This window comes from Triplophysa rosa, linkage group LG23 (genome assembly GCF_024868665.1).
Source record: "Triplophysa rosa linkage group LG23, Trosa_1v2, whole genome shotgun sequence".
Lineage (NCBI taxonomy): Eukaryota > Metazoa > Chordata > Actinopteri > Cypriniformes > Nemacheilidae > Triplophysa > Triplophysa rosa.
This window is the reverse complement of record NC_079912.1, coordinates 15,146,473-15,164,011: the sequence shown is the minus strand read 5'-3', so window position 1 is coordinate 15,164,011 and position 17,539 is coordinate 15,146,473. Positions and strand designations below refer to the sequence as shown.

The window sequence follows — 17,539 nt, the reverse complement described above, 5'->3', positions numbered from 1 at the left end:
GCTATGATATAGTAAAATCATTGTCATAGTATAAAATGTTTTTATAAAAGTGTGTGCGTGCGTGCGTGCTTGTGAGAGAAATTCTGGGTTAGGTGCTTCAGAATTTGGATGAAGCCCATATCAAATAACTGCAAACAGGAAATCAATGTTAAAATCGGCAGAAATTGTTCATGACATCATTGTATTTTTTTAGTTTAAACCATTTTCCCGCTAAATAATGTGATATATCAAAATGATAAATGGATGCCAGTTGCGATAACAAAATGTATTAACAATGCGGCATCATGCTCACCATTTATCATGGAGTACAGCTACAGTTTCACACGAAATCTATTTTATTCTATAACATCATTGTCTGCTAAATAAAACAGCATTTGAAATATTTACAATGCTAAATGCACTTTATTTACTATGCAAACCACAAAAACAAATTTGACTAAATTATATTGTAGGATACACATGACACAGAACGGTACTATAAAAAGAGTTGATTCTCTTAGATCTAGTAAAAACAGAAACGTACTAAAACCGAAATGCAGAGAAAGCTAAAACAGATTAGCTGAGGCTTTTCTAAGCTTGCTCAGTTTTCAGCAGAGCATTTGTTTTTCTAAAGCATCATTTGTCTTTGCCATCCATTCAGCCAGACAAAAAAATGAAGCACACATGCTTGTGCTAGATGAATTTTCCATGTCTGTTTATACAGAAGCGTACTTCAAAAAAGCAATCGACAGTCGGGCAGTGTGTTCTGTCAGTAGAGCACTAAATGTAAATGTGAGGATGTGTGTTTGTGCACTCTTGAAGGAAAGTATGTGGTCTCCCAGGTATATGATCGATATCAGCTGCGCACACGCGCACACACACACTGAAAGGAAAGCATCACACCCGGTTATAGTATACTACTACATTAATATAGGTCTAGTATAGTAAACACATCCACACAGCCAGTGAGTTGAGTTGGCTTTTTGCATGCATATGTTTAAATAGACAATATGACAAAATCCTTATTTCGAAGACTCTCACTTTCACCAATACAGCTCAACGAGTTTTATGATGTCATTCTGCACTTCAGGTTTTTGATCGAATTCCTGTGAGGTTACTGATTGTCATTGGCTATTTTAAAAGTGGGATGTGTCATTCAATATGTCCAGCCCTAGCTTTCTGGGGTTTTTTGTGGGGGGGGGGACGTGTCAACGCATCAAACCGTGCTGCACCAACCCAGTTCAGTGGGTTTTTAAGACCTAAATTTGACCCTCATTCTGCCAGCTAACTTGTAACTAAAACTGAAAAGTTTTGCAACTTACATTATCCCCTTAATGGATTACAGCTTTATCCAACTGTGTCTCAGTGTTGCTTGTAGCGATTGACAATTAAAAGTGCTCTGGGTCCCTTTTGAGAGTCGAGTGGAGGGCTGCACGATAATTTATCGTGATACCACTAAATCCTATTGAAATCAAGCTGGCTGCGATATGCAGTGTGTCGATATTTTTAATGCGTAGCTTGTCCGTGAAGCACGTCTCTGGGATCAGTAGGAAATGCTGCTCGATCTAAAAGCAGTGCGAGTTTCCCTGAGTCGCTTATAATGTGCATTTGAAAAAGCAACACCCGTCAAACATGATCATTATAAATATACTTTATTATCATTAGGGCTGTCACGATTATTAAATAATCGTCTCATCGCGATTGTTTGACCTCATCGCGATGATTTCGGATCATCGCAATTATTGCACATCTCTATAGAAGACACTAGGGGGAGCTGTAGTGCGTCTGCATATTGCATATTTTAGTGTATATATTGTTACTAAAGCATGGTAATACTTGTAAAATGTACCACCACAACACAATCACTTAAAAAAAACTAAAACATATACAAATTACCTGCAGTTCAATTTAATATTATTTAAGCAAATCTCAGTGTGAAAACCAGTCTACCAAAATTTCATTAACACACAAGTAAAATTTTACTGTAGTCTTGCAAGTGAGAAAAAATTTGAAATCAAATTTTAATGGTGGCTTCAATTCACACCTGATCAATTTACTTCATTTACAAGTATTTGGTGGTTGTATTATTGACAGGTAAAAGCCTAAACCTTAAATATATGATGACCCAATTTTTTCCGATGTATTTCCAAGAAAAAAACATAGTCTTATATTCAGAACAATATGGTTGTTTCAATTGCTGAATCAAAAATGAATGAGAATTAAATGTCAAAGCTCAAAAACAGACAATTAATCGTCATAATCGCCAAAGCCCTAAAACAGACAATTAATCTTCATAATCGCAATGATTTATAAGACAATTAATCGTCAGTCAAATTTCAGAATCGTGACAGCCCTAATTATCATGAAAATACCTGATGATGAGGCTTGAGTAACAGTCATAAAAAGATGTCCATAGGCATTTCCTAGATTCTAGAACGTGTTATGGTCTTCTTTTGCAGTGCGTATTTGGAGTTTGCGCACGAGAGCGCCCTCTGGCTTTCGGATGCATTTTCCCCGTACTTCACTCAAAAGCTGTGCATAAATCACGTGATATTTATCGTCGGTTTATCGTGACTGTCTGTGTGTGCGTGCGTGTTTATACGAGTATTGACCGTCCTGTGAGTGCATTAGCACGGTGTCATGGAGTGGGGTGGAATCTGGGTTCCTTTGAGAGCTCCGGGATGTGGCCTGCATGGTGGTGTTTGTCTGCCTGCCCACCGTTTTCAGAGAGAAAAAGCAAAGTTGTTCCCGGGAGAGATCTTTACTGTGCCTGTTATGCCTCTCTTCCTCTTTTTCTCTTCTTTTTTAAAATTGTATTTAACGATGTGATTTTATACCCCATTCCTCGTCCGACTTCATGACAGTATCCCTCAGAGATCACACCTGTGAGCTGGTTTATAACCCCCAGAGCTCCAGTCTCACCTCATCTGTTCCCATGATGCCTCATTCTGCGCGCTCGCTGTTGGTTGAAGGTAACAGGTACGTGATCTTTCTGTAATGATAGTGTAGCGCTCGCTTGCCGGCATCTTCCACCCGGTCTGCGTTCGACTACATTACAGTCAGTTGCAAACGCACACATTTTGAGCACATGTTTTCGTTTACTAGTTCAACAACCTTTAGAGAGGTAAACAACAGAAGTTGTATAAAGAAGGGTCTGTGGTTCTCGAACAGGTCATAAATGCACCGTCTTTGTTAGGGGCTCATGGGAGTTGTGTGGCGTTTGTTTGTTTGTATTTTTTATCTAAAGCTAAAGCTACACTATAAAAAACTGTAATCGTACAGAATTTTATTTGTTGTATTTTTTTTTATAGATTTTTCATGTATAATGTAAAAAACAGCAATTTTGCAGAGTTTTACAGATTTGTTCAGTCTTTTGAAATACGGTAAAAAACATAAAATTACAGAAAAATACTGCAAATTTACAATAAAACCATAAAATCTTGAGTTTGGTGTGAAAAAAATATTTTTATTATTTTATGGTATTTTATTGGCGCCCGAGCTGCCCGAAAATTACCGTTTTTTACTGGATGACTGGATTTTTTACAGTGTACATTGCAAAATATTTTTACCTAGTATTTTTGTCTTGTTTTTCCAGTACAAATGAAATCTTAAATAACGATACATTTAAGCAAAATGACCAAGGACGTTTGTCTTTAGTCTAGCTGAAAACAAGCAAAAAATATCTACCAGTGAGGTCAGAAAAATAAACTTGAATCATGTTTTACCTCTTGTTTAAGTTTATTTTTCTTACCCCATTAACAGACATTTGTTTGCTTATTGTAAGCATAAATTCAGAAAAACATAAGTATGGATTACATTTTTTGCAGTCTTAAGGTAAGGTTTTCAAAATAAGAACATACAAGTTTCACATTTATAACAACAAACGTATAACTTTTTTTGCCGCACATAATTGTCAATCAAAATGAATAAAAATAAATTTAAATGACATTTTCTTCATAAGCTAAAATATGCAACTCGACAATAAAAATAAAACGAACACAGCGAGTATAGGATGCAGGGGGCTCTGGGCTGTTTCATTTGCGGCCTGCTGTGTTGGACAGATCACGGTACAGTAGGTCTGATTAATTAAATTTGCCTTGCTCAAGACGGATTTCTCACCGCTGTCAAGATTTCAATTTTATGTTAAATATTCTCTAAAGGGCAGACCCTTAAATCTTAGGGGTGGGAGCGAGCGGCGGACTGTGAACGTAACCATAGGCTAACTGCTAATGATAAGAACACACGCCTGTGGTGTCCGGACAGTCCTCGCTGAATTAGATTGTCAATCACTCTCGTGTCCATTGACCGGCCGAGGAGACAAAACCGCAGATGATGAATGAACTAAGAGGGGTCAGTATGTGACATCAGCGTGTCTGTATTTAATGCATAATTGTTTCAAGATCCAGTTGCTAGAGGTTCATTTTATGTAAAGGGATGTAAAGTGAAACATAATGTATAGAGATGAGGTCCATTAGATTTAAAACCTGGAAATAAAACAGATAAACAAAGGCTTGTATTGCTATTGCTTATATTAGCATGCACACAAAAAACTTTCTTGAACATTAAAGAAACTGAAAATCATGACAATTTTTCAATTCAATGAAATGAAGATTGTTCAAAATAGAACTATTTTCATCTCTAATGTGTAGATTTAGCAACAATTATGTGACATTAAATAAGTGTGAGATGTTTTTCATCGCTGCGTTAACCATTTTTTGTAAATGATCTGTAAATGTACACTTGCAAGCGTTAATTTGTTCATGGACCTGTGTACATCATTGCATTGATTGCTTTGTCCTCATTTGCATTATAATTGGATTAGTATTAAATAGGTGGGAATTTTCAAAGCAGGTTACAGTACATGGCTGTGCAAGTCTAAAAGTATTAATGAGAGGTTTAAGCAGTAATTACGGTGCATCATCCACCCCCATGCCTTTCTTTGTGGCCTGTTTTTATCATTTGCTTTTGAATAGAGTTACTGTAACTGCACATTCCCTAATATTGCTAATTTAACATTTGACGTTTTTTTACTGCAATACAATGTGAGCGAGTTATAAGCCAATGCGTTGTACTGAAAATAATATAAAAAGAATTTAATGCCGCTGTCGGTTTATTAGGGTTTAGTGCGTTACTGTTACTATGGTTACTGCTGTTTTGCACACCTCTTGCAAAAATAGAAAAGGTTATTGACTTATTACAAATTGCCATTGTAGAACTCATCATGCAGACTTAAAGGACCATTGTGTAATTTTTGCGGCATCTAGCGGTGAGGTTACTAATTGCAACCAACGGCTTACATCACCCCTTCCTTTCGAAGAACTACGGAGGCTGAGAGAGGACTATGATGTCATCACATTTTCACTTCTTTCCCGAATGAGATAATTCATGAAACACGTTCTGTCTAGCAGTTTGTCCATTTAGGGCTACTGTAGAAACAACATGGTGAATTCCATGTAAGGGGACCCGCGGTGTATGTAGATAGAAATAGCTCATTCTAATGTAATAAAAAATAACTTTTTATTATGTAATGTCTTTATACACACCTGAACACATATGTACAGTATATTATATTTCATTTCTGTTAATAGATCCTCCAAAAAATTACACACTGGACCTTTGAGAATTGGTATTTGTTTGTTTACAAACCCGTCTTGGGTCTGTTGCTGTCATACACTTTTTTTACTTGGGACGCACAGCAACTTTAAAACTTTACAAAATTATTTGAAGATGCAAACTTTGGTGTCAAATAAGTACTTTAATCTTTGATTTGTGCACTGTTGAATGAAGACTCAACTTGTAAATGTACATTTACAGTGTAAATTTGATGATGTGTTTGTTTTGTTTGTGGCCAGGATACTTCTGATAAAGAGATTTTTTATCTCAAAAAGTTTACTATGGTTTAATAAAGGACAAAATAAAAAATTGCTGATCCTGTTAAGCAGTTTTGTTACCTTTACAAATCTAGAGTCACACCTGTTAGTAAATAAACTTAAATTCCGAGCTCTGACTGTGTAATTGTAGCCGTTGTGATTATTAACATCTTGTGTCAAGGTAATTTTCTTGCAGCGCATGACTTTGGATGTGATGTTTATAGATAATTTGTTTTTGCTGTCAGTTTTTTAGAAATTGTGTCAGCGATCGCCTCAGAGGGTCAAGACGACAAACTTTGCGCCTGCCATCTTTTTTGACAGATTGTGCCGCGTTACTTTGTTTAGTCATATAATTGTGCAAACGTAATGCCATCATTTCATCAGAGAGAAAAGGTGAACTGATGGCATTTTCTCAAATGTCAGAGTTATCTTAAGTCTTTTATTACATCACATTTAAACGAAGGCATGCGCATTCACGATCTCCAGACACTATTGTAACCAGAAATCGTTTATTCATAGAGGTTGCTTATTATACTAATGTGACGGGTCAGAGAAGACAGCTGATAGGCCTCTCAGAGTGAGTGGGTGTGGCATTCAGTCATGAATGTAGTTAAAGGGATAGTTCACACAAAAATCAAAATTCTGTCCTCATTTATTCACCCTCGTGTTAAAACCTGTATGATTTACTTTCTTCTGTGAAATGCAACAGATAAATTTTAGAAATGTCTCAGTGGTGTTGTGTCCTTACAATGGAAGTCAATGGGGGGCAATGTTGTTTTGTTTTGTTCTTAAAAAAAAATCTTGTGTAAAAGAAAGAAATATATACAGGTTTGGAATGACAATTATTTTTTATTTTTGGGTGAACTATCCCTTTAACACTCAACAATTGTAATATTTGATCACAGTGTTATTATTAAAGGGGTCATATGACACGGCTAAAACAAATATTATCGTTTGTTTTAGATGTAATGCAATGTGTATACTAGGGCTGCTCGATTATGACAAAAATCGTAATCACGATTATTTTGGCCAATATTGAGATCCCGATTATTTAACACGATTACTCATTAACTTTTTTTTCTTTTTACTTGGCTTTTAAACTGTGAATTCAACTGAAAAATAAATGTAAAGAAATAGCACAGCTGAATCGCTGTAAAAGAAAATGGTGCACTGTGGATTTATACCACAAGAAAAGAGAGGATCCTTGCAAAATGGAATGCGGCACAATAATCGTTTTACCTCGATTATTTTGTTTTTGTAATTGCTGAAGGCCAAAATTGACGATTACAATTAATTTTCGATTAATTGCACAGCCCTAGTGTATACACGATTTAAGGTTCAAAAACGCTGTATTTTCCACATACCGTGCATGTTTGTATCTCCTCTTTGCCCCGCCTCTCTGAAACGCGCGGATTTTTAACAAAGCTCATCGCTCTGAAAAGCGAGGTGTGCTGTGATTGGCCAGTTAACCAGTGCGTAGTGATTGGTCGAATACTGGAAGCGTGTGACGGAAATGTAACGCCTCTTACCATATTTGGAACATCAGGTTCGTAAGCAATTGTACTGACAGGTACGCCCACCTAACTTGCGTATACATTTGGGCGGTCTTAGTCAAATCATACCACCAACTGACGTAGATTTGTGGGGGTGTGGCTACACGAGGCGTTTCAGGCAGGTCTTGGTGAGCATTCGCTTTTAGATAGAATGCATCTTTTCTTCCGACACTTTAATTTTTGCAATTTTTCGTGTCTAATACATGCACGGGCAACTTATAACACACCAAAGACACAGAAAACACTTGTTCGTGCCATATGAGCCCTTTAAGATCCAATGAAAGATGCAAGAGAGTTAAAAATGAACTAAATTCACTGCAATGTCATGCATACCTCGGGTATTTTAGGCGGTTGCCAGTGTGTTGCTATGCCGTTCTGACTGGTTTTTAGTGTGTTGCCGTGTGGTTGCTATATGCCTTCTTACTGGGCCAAATCGAAATAGCCCTCCAACAGCAAGTCAGATTGCCTAGAAAAATTTAGCACAACCAATGTGAAATGGATCACACACTGAAGTTTAACTGTGAGAGATCTGAGTAATTCTTTACTATGGTTTGGTTCTTAAGTGTGAGCAATAGTGATGCTTGCCTAAGCAAGGAGCGCTGTGGACTTCCAAATATATCGATTTTGAGAATAGCTGAATATTTACTTCTCCCTGGTTTTCACTGCAACCATTACATATTATTCATTAACACAGTGTGGTAATGATGGGTGTGCGTGTTTGACTTCTCGAGCGCGCCCAGGAGCGCACGCTTTTTTCTCTCTCATTTGGCTAACATCTGATTCCACACTTCTTTGTCTTTCACCAAAAAGCACATTCGCAGCATCTAAGCAGCACTTCGGTGTCAATAACTTGTGCTCTTTTGATATAGCTCTTGTATATTTCGCAGCTTCAGTTACCATTCCCAGCATTCCTCGCGCGCGTGTTCTCGTGAGGGTGTTAGACAGCGTGTTCTTTATCATACGATAGGTCAGGTCTGTGTGTTTTTCCCTAATTGCCTCTCCTTGTACACGATTTTATTTTTATTTTCGTCATGCCTTTCTGCTTGTTTGATGATGCCGGAGTCCAGGCTTCCCTGTCCTGCCTGATTCCTCCGTATCCTTCTGCGTTCGGAATTATTCATCGAAATAGCAGGTGTGACGTGCGGGGGTTTTGTAATCACCTTACCTGCGCTGACCGGGCCGTGAGGTGCAGGGCATTAAAGAGATGAGAATCTGTTTCGCAGACCCTTTTGTGACCCTGCAACAACTAAGCTGCGTGACGGCACGCCGAACAATGTTACCACATCATACAGAAATCTTGAGAAAGGCTTGTTTGAAGATCGTGTTTAGAGTTAGGGTGAGGGTTATGGGACACAATATACAGTTTGTGCAGTCTATGGAAACCCAATGTGTGTGTGTGTGTAAACAGTATCGGGGTGACAGAGAGTTTGGAGTCGCCGAGTGCCGCTCTTCCATTTCTAATGCAATTACAGGTGTCAGTATCTTCTCCAGAGAAATTCTTCCTCCATGCCTGCAAAATACTCCTCTTCTTCCATTTAAATCCACAGGATTAGATTTGAGCGTCAGCTGGCAGACCTGCTAAGTGTTGCCTGACTAAGTAGACATGAATTTGTATCAGTAGATTACATGGCTTTCTAGAATACTACATTTTTCATTGGATGCGCGGAGAATAGTGTTGGAGAAAGATGGACTGAATAGAGTAATTTCAACTTTATTTTATGAGGAGAATAACAAAAAGACATAAATGGGACAATTCATTTATCTTACAGTATGTCATAACAGAAGATGTCTGCAAAAGACTTCACCGTATTTCTCGGTAAGAGCAAAACCATTAAGATACAATAAAGTAAATATTTTATTTTAGACTTATATTAAATTATAAATTATATTATAGATTTAATTTTTTTGTAGGAGATTAACTATTTTCTTTTAGAAAAATAACCACCATGTCTTCAATACTTGCTTTTCTTTCTCATGTTCACTGCAAGGAAATACTGCCATTAACTTTCCCCTAACACAATTCTTCAAAAAGACAGACTTCTAGTCTTCTTTTACACCTTTCTTCTGTATCATTATTAAGGGTCATTTAGTGTGTGGGAGCGAGAGCGAGAGACAGCCGTTGCTCTTTGTCTTTAGTGACACCAGCGCCAAATGAGAAGAGACCATGTCTCCTGCTGATCAATGAGGGAAAAAGGCTGCCAGTGAAATGAGGTTAAATCTAATGTGATAAACGGCTCCGTCTGTCAGCGGATCACGTCAGAGGTTTTAATTTTATTCAAGACGTTGCGGCGCAGGTAAATAAATAAGGGATGTAATGTAAGGAGGCACAGAGCGCCCTAGAGAACAGCGGCGTGTAACTTTGGAGGGTGCGGAAGATGATTAGGTCTTGAAGGTGAAGATGACGTATCGCCCCGAGTTTTACAGATATGACTTGAGTTGTGTATCTAAAAACTCAAAACACTAGATGTGTTCAGAATACAGTGCTTATTTTCTTTTTTTTTAAATAGTTGCGATGTTGGAACTGTTGTGTACCAGTTGGTTCTATTTACATTCTTAAAGAGCTAGTTCACTCAAAAATTAAAATTCTCTCATCATTTACACATCATTTAGATATTTTGAAGAACGTTGGTAACCGAACAACATTGGCCCCTATTGACTTCCATTGTATAGACACAAAACCACTGAGACATTTCTCAAAATATTTTCTTCCCAGCTAACAATTTTTGGTTCCCAGAACGTTCCCCTAACGTTAGTTTTTGGTTCCCATAACGTTATTTTCTAAGGTTCGTTTTTGGTTCTCCAGGAAAGTTTTCTTTACGTTAATAGAACGTTAGTTTCTGGTTCCCATAACGTTCTGGGAACCAAAAACTAACGTTAGGGGAACGTTACCCTAACGTTATAGAAACCATGAAACTAACGCTTTATTTCTGTAAAGATAACCAAAAACAAACCTTAAAAAAACTTTCTGGGAACCAGAAACTAACGTTAGGGGAACATTCCCAGAACGTTAGCCTAAAATATTTTTCTCGGGTCCGTTTGGCCTCACTTCAGTTCGTCTTCTACAGAAGAAAAAATCATATAGAGGTTCAAAACAACACGAGGGTAAATAAATGATGACAGAATTTTTATTTTTGGGTGAACTATTCTTTTAATGTAATGAAACCCTCTTTCGAATGAGTAAGCTTGTGTATCCCATCCCTTTTCTCAGACTATCAAAAAACATTTTTTTGACAGTTTCTTGATAGTTTCTTGTTTGCGTCTTTGCAGGAAATGCGATCCTTCCATTTGTACTGCGAGCAGTGTCCGGCAAAGCTCTGCCTGGATTTCCCATCCTGGCCACCAGGGGCATCGACTCGGCTTAGTACGGAGTCCGGACTGCAGTTTCTCCACGCAAGGGCCACTCTGTTACAGGTATGCCACAACGATGTGCAGAAGGACTTTTGTAACCTATAAAATAATCCTCAGCTCAGGTCAAATTATGTCTACAGTTTTGTTACACGATTTGATTAGGCGTGCATTTTGTTTACGCTTGATACGCAATAACTTTTAATTGGTATTGTCAGCTCTGCGTTCGCCACAGCTGTACACAAAGTTTTAATGAGAAAACTTTGTCGTAAATGAGATACAGTATAGTTAAGCATAATATTTAGATTGCAGATTGAAATACTGTTTCTAAACTCTCCTCATCGCGGATCGCTTGTGCCTGGGGAGTAATCATTTAGAGAATCTATGCAAATTGAATCTCTATCTTTGAATAAATGCATTTACTATTTTTAAAGGTTGATTTAATGTTTCAGTAATGCCTTTTCCTTCCCTACCTGTTCGGCGGAAACACTTGGGATCTGAAGAGCTTTTTGCATTCACACATTTGTCCTTTGAGTTAATGTGAAAATTTAATTACAGAATAAGTTGGGCTCTTGATAGAATCATAATGCTTTCAATTACAAATTCACTGCTTTAAAAAGGCGTAATTTGTGTTTCATCTCACACAATATAATCATTATTTGTGCATTTCTTGCTTTAGAGGGGTTTTTGCATGTGATGAAAGGAAATATATTGTCTTGTTAATATTTTGGGTTTAGGGGAGGATTAGCGCTATGAATTGTGGGGTTCGGATCAGGGAGATGAGTTTGTCGGGAACACACGCTGTGGCATGCATTTTTTTCAGATGCATCAAAGAGTTCGACTGCTGAGAGGTCGGAAAAATAACTGCATGCAACACACATTCGCGTGTTTTGGTGCATCAGCACCAAAGACCAAAACACTGGTTTTGATTGCTGTTTCCTCCCAACGTGCTTTGCAGTGTTTTATTCTTAAGGATAAACTAGCACATCCAGTCCTGGTTGTTTTTTTTCCCCACACGCTTGTTGAATTCAGGTCAGGTCCGGGTCAATAGAGAAACGAAGCACCTTTGGATAAGGAACTGGGTGGTTGAAAGAATGCGCTGTAATGCAAACTGTTGCAATCAACGCGTCTTGTATTTGGAAGTGAAGGAACACAGAAGCATTGAATGGGAGAATCAGGCTTTTCAACACGCATGAAACATCTCAAGGTAAACACGAGGGCCGTAGGCACTCACGCTATTGTTTCTAAGCCGACACATCGATTCTGTGCCACATCAAAAGTATTCTCCCAAGAACAAATAATATAATGAAGTCCATTCATATCCTCTATTGATTTCTCTCTGGATTGAATAGTGTTGAACCTGTGGTGCTTTGACTTTCTTTGGTTACTGAGGACAGCATGTAGGATGTGTCCATAGCAGAGCTCGCTTTATCTCATTAACTACGAGATAACATAACTGTAAAGACAACTTAGAGCTTCGGTGATATCTGGGGTCTTTCAGCATCACATTTCCTCCAAGTAAGTGTGCACTTAAAAGACAAATCAATCCTTTCGAATGATGCACGGATTATTGGAGAACGTTATTAAAATCGTAATTCATCGCTGCGGTCCAGCTGCATTCTGCGCATGTGATGCTCATGTTTGCTACAACAGCAATATCTGTCGTACTGATGAAGAGCTTAGATCAGCAATGATAATGTTAGTGAATCAGTTCATTCATAGATTCTTTTGAGTTATTATTCAAAAATATAACTCATAAACTGTTAACAATTAGGTGAACGGTGCATTAAAGTTGTAATTTTTTGTGCCACTACCATCACCAAATTCAGTTGCAAATATAATGACGGGATGGGCAAAAGTATATTAGCATTAACAAAATTGCACACTTAGCCTTTAACAAAATTGTACTATTATTCCACTAATAGCCTAATTATTATTATTTAACAACAACAACAAGAAAAATAACTTTATTATTATTATTGTTATTATTATTATTAACAATTATAATTATGTATATATATATATACAGTATATATATATATATATATATACATATATTAGGGCTTTCAAAAGATTAATCGCATCCAGAATAAAAGTTTGTGTTTACATAATATATATCTATGTACTGTGCATAATAATTTTGTATTTATTAACACATACACATCCTTGCATATATTTAAGAAAAATCTAAATATTAATAAACATTTATATTATAATGTTAATTATAATGTACACATTATAATATTACAATCTACTTGTAGATCGATAGTCTTTAGTTTATTCATTACCAAATACATCACTTTGCGATCACCCTAGCGATCCGTGTTCCTCCGGGTGCGTATTGACTCGTGTGTTTTAGTGTAAAAGAAAGTCACCTGTGTGCAATGCATGTCACTGTTTAGGAGCACACAAAAGAAAAACAATCAAATGACTTTCATTTAGTCAGAGCAATGATGTCAAACGTTAACACTTACAACGTTGTTGTAAAATAGAATGTCTGTTCCTTTAATAAGATGCTGTTATGATAGATTTTCGTCCCATCATAATGAGACGTAAAATAGCTGCATTTAGAGGCAGCTGTAGAAGATCAGGACAGCGTTTTCATTGCAGGTCTTTGGGGGCAATGGAGCAATATTTCACTAATGGCAGAGCTGGTTCAATCTTAATGATCCACTCTGTAATTTGGGTCCTTCCCGGTGCATGTAAACAGTTGCGAGCTGCAATAAAGAGACCGTCATCAGGTAGTAAAAATGACTTGTGGCGCGGAAAACATCAGGAATTTGTAATTTCGTTTCAAACTGCTAAATGTTTCCTCAGAGAGGAGTGAAAAACAAAACATTCGCCAACAACACAAAGTGAACAAAGCAAGTGAGCTTTTTACGAGCAGTGTGGTAAGAGTTTAATCCAACAGGCACAAAACGTTTTCCCAAAGATTGCATTTTGGTTTCGTTAATGTTAGGTTAGGTCGCAATACAACGGTAAATAAAAAATGAAATAAAAGTATTCTAAATATGTCAACTTTCTGTCATGTTTGAGTTACAAAGATGATCAGTACCATCCTGCAACTTTGATATGTTACGTTGTAGGCGCAGATATCTCTTCAATTTTTTAAAAAACATTAAAAAAGTCTGTAACTTTCATCTATATATCACCATCTGAGAAAAATAAAATTGAAGAAATTAAAAATCAAATGACGTTACACTTACATTTCCAGTGAAATTGTACTCGACAGATTAAATTATAAATCGATATTAAGTTTACCAATACGATTCAGGGTACTGTAAAGAGACATAACATTGATCTTTTATGTACTTACTCAATAACTGATTATTTTATTCCAGCTTTAACCCCTTAAACACCTTAAAATATGTCCATTTTATATTTAATCAATATATTTATAGTAAAAATATCAAAAATATATTATGAATCCTTATTTACAGCATGTAAATGTTCTTTTTTCCACGGGGTCATAGGCAAATTTTCCCTCTGGGCTTTCCTAAAGCCAATAGATAGGCTGTAGCGCAGAGGACCTTAGTGAGACCCGTCATCAACAGGGCACACTGTTTCCGGTTGGCCCCGCAGGCATAAAACGAATCTATATATCCAAAGACAACCTTACTTTCTCATGTAATACACTCCCTACAAAACTAGACTGTATTGACTGTATTCACTGGCTTGTGAAACATTTTTACTTCCAGTGACTTCCATAAAGATGCTTATTTCACCTGAAGCACTAGACAAAATATCAGTTGCTCGTATTTTCCCAGCGCATTGGTCAATCCGAGCGAATCAAAAAGGACAAGAGCTTCATACATAGTCATTGTAACATTTGGATGCCAAACCAAATCTCTTTGGGGGAGATGGTGCACAGCTAAATGCCAGAATTTTATTGCAGGGAATAAAAGAGCAGAGAGAGAGAGCACCGAATCTAAAAGCATCAGAGATCTCAGAAGCAGTAGAAATGCACCGCCACAGTTTTCTGAGCAGATAAAAAGGGGCTTGTGGTCTGAAATGCCTAGAAACTACTTAGAAATTCTCACTTCAAATTTATTTCAGAACTGGGCCACATTAGCGCTAAATACTCCAGGTCAGAAAATCTTTGATGTTCTACATCAAATGAAAAGCAATAATGGCGATTGACTCCCTTTCACAAACCAGCGAGCCTTGGATTTTGCAGTCCCGTCAGATGTGGGGATCACTCACTGTGTTTTTTCATCCTAATGAATGATTTGTTAACTCGAACCCTACATTTTTCTTTAAATGTGTTCGCAAATAGGATGAAAGCGGTCGTGTCACTTATCTATTCATAGAGTTTCTTTGACGAACGAGGGCCGCCCGTCTTCGCTCTGTTACAACCCGTACACGTGTGTGAAAAACGTTGCCGTATTGACGGCCATCTGCTCTGTTAACTGCAATAATTGCGATTCACTTGTTAAACTACGCGCAGGCACGCCGCATTTGTTGATGTTAAATCGAGGTGAAATGTCATTGGACTGAATTAGACTCGTTCCACAAAGGAACCATTGTTTGTTTGTTTGTCGAAAGTGATGTGTAGATGCGAACCGTGGCGGAACAGAGACGAGTAACAAGTTTTATGCAAATGAGAATCCTAATGAAAACATATCTCGAAGAAATGAGCTAGCCAGAGTAAATTGCCTCCATTTTCTCAGCGTGAGGTCCGCCGCGTGGGATTTAATTTTTAAATATACAAATGACGCAGCACAGCCAATGACGCTTCAACCCCTTAAGATATTCTTTTGTTGTGACTGCGAGGAGAGAGAGACATCAGATAGGGGCCGGGAGAGAGTAGATAAACCGAGATTCGACGTGTCAGAAACCAGCTGTGATCGTTTGCAGTGCGCCTGAATGCTAATCCTGTGAAAAAAGGCGGTTCTCCACCCGACTCTGGTTGATGTCAGATTGGCGATAGCGCCGGGAGATAAGTGTGTCTTATCTGCTTCCTTAAGACGCGGTGTGACTGCCATTTGAAGTGGCGTAGACAAAGCTGGGGCTTCAAGCGCTCCATGCAGATCAGAGTCTGAGCTGCAGAGGTGTAACGCAGTCGATGCTGCCATGCGGTTGAAGAGTGAGCGTAAACTCTGCTTTATCGGCCTTGCCTGTGCCTCGCCGGTAATGAGAGAATGAATTAGATTTCTCTTAAGGTCAATTGTATTCAGCGTTCCAGGCTGTGTGCATTTGATGCGGCGTGCAGACGTTTTTCTTTTGTAACTTTTTTGAAGAATGCCAAGTGTTTTTATCGCTGATTGTGCATGCGCATACATTGATTTGCATGGGTTTGTTGATGTGCATGCTGGGGTAAAGGTTGTGGGGGTTTAAACATGGCACGACCCAATCCAAGAGCCGTTGCCTTAAACTCGGGTTTAGGTTTGTTTAAATTGCTATACTGTCGCTGTATGTAGAAATGTGCTTAATTCAAAACATTGAACCCTTCACTGAGGGTGAGTAAATGATGACAGAATTTTCATTTTTGGGTAAACTGCTCCTTTAAGACGTAAACAGTACTGGTCCAGAAGCACTTCCTTTTTCAGTTTTTTTCATACTTATTTACATTTACATTTATTCATTTGGCAGACGCTTTTATCCAAAGCGACTTACAACTAGGAGAGCATATAAACATATTTATATATTGTAACTTATATATTAACATTAGGAGAAAAAATCCACCCAACAGAAAAGTTAAACTGAATCAAAATGTTAAACCAGTATCAGAATTATTTATATATTTGAAAGAAAACGGAAACAAAAAGTGATTAGAACTTTTTTTATGGAATGTAGTTTTTTATGAATTAAAGTTGTGTCAGTACATAAAGATTCTGTTCTATCATGCAGGTGTGCAGTGCCGTTCAAAATCAAGACGTTACCGTGGATAACCGCACTGGTCTTAAAGCCCTGCTCTACATGAAGAGCGTTAAGGGGCGAGTATAGTCCGGCCGTCCGCGTGCCGCCCCGCATGACGTAATTTTCGCCTTCTGCGTGCAGCCCAATTTTTGAGACCGCGTGGATGAAACGTGTAAAACACCGCATGCGCGAAAAGATTTTGAATCGGCCGAGTCCACTCGGTGACGTACTGTGCATGTGTCGAACTCGTCTATCCACGCTTATCCGCGATTGAGTATGCTGTGCGGACACGTTTGTGCGCGATACGGACACGGAAAGTCAAGTATACCCGGCACTTTAAAGAGCTCAAGAGCTGGAAGGTCGGTCTTCCCCAATGCTCCGCCACCAGAAGGGGAAGTTTTCCCCTAAAACAGTGAGACAATTCCCACCTGTTTTACAAAACCCTTTTAGAGCCCCCCTCCCTGTTTCTCTTAACGTGATTTTCTTTATTACAGTTCTCTGACATGCCATTAAGAAGCCAAATGTAATTCCCATAATTCCACAGCTTTTTGAACAAGTGCTCATTAATGCCGCATTAGCGATAAACCTGTGGACTTCCGTCCATTTACTTTGTTGTGAGTTCGTAAAAATCCACGTAATAACTGCGCAATCCAATGCACAAAGTGCTCGCTCGCACTCCGGCATTCCTCAGAGCTACAATCTCTGAGGTGACAGAACATTTTAGAGCTCTGCGTCCTCTTTATGCTCTCGTTTTACGATTTCTAGGGAGGCAAAATAAGCAGTCTTAACCCGGGTAAGGTCAGAGTACTCCCACTAATAAGTATGCACACTAATGAAAGCCAACGTGAACATGGAGTAGTCGGACTGAACGCAAAGCTGGATCAGCTGGATCGAATTTTTTCAAGCTTGAAGCACAAAAAGGTTTCGACTCCG

The 17,539-nt window shown here is 38.1% G+C and overlaps 1 protein-coding gene across 1 annotated transcript in view; it reads left to right on the top strand.

Moving 5' to 3' along the window:
* Nucleotides 1–17,539, top strand: part of dpyda.1 (dihydropyrimidine dehydrogenase a, tandem duplicate 1) — a 154,578-nt gene that overhangs the window by 126,304 nt on the left and 10,735 nt on the right. Inside the window, 2 exon segments of the mRNA XM_057322035.1 lie at nucleotides 10,670–10,767; nucleotides 10,769–10,813. Of these exon segments, the coding sequence (XP_057178018.1) occupies nucleotides 10,670–10,767; nucleotides 10,769–10,813 (143 nt within the window).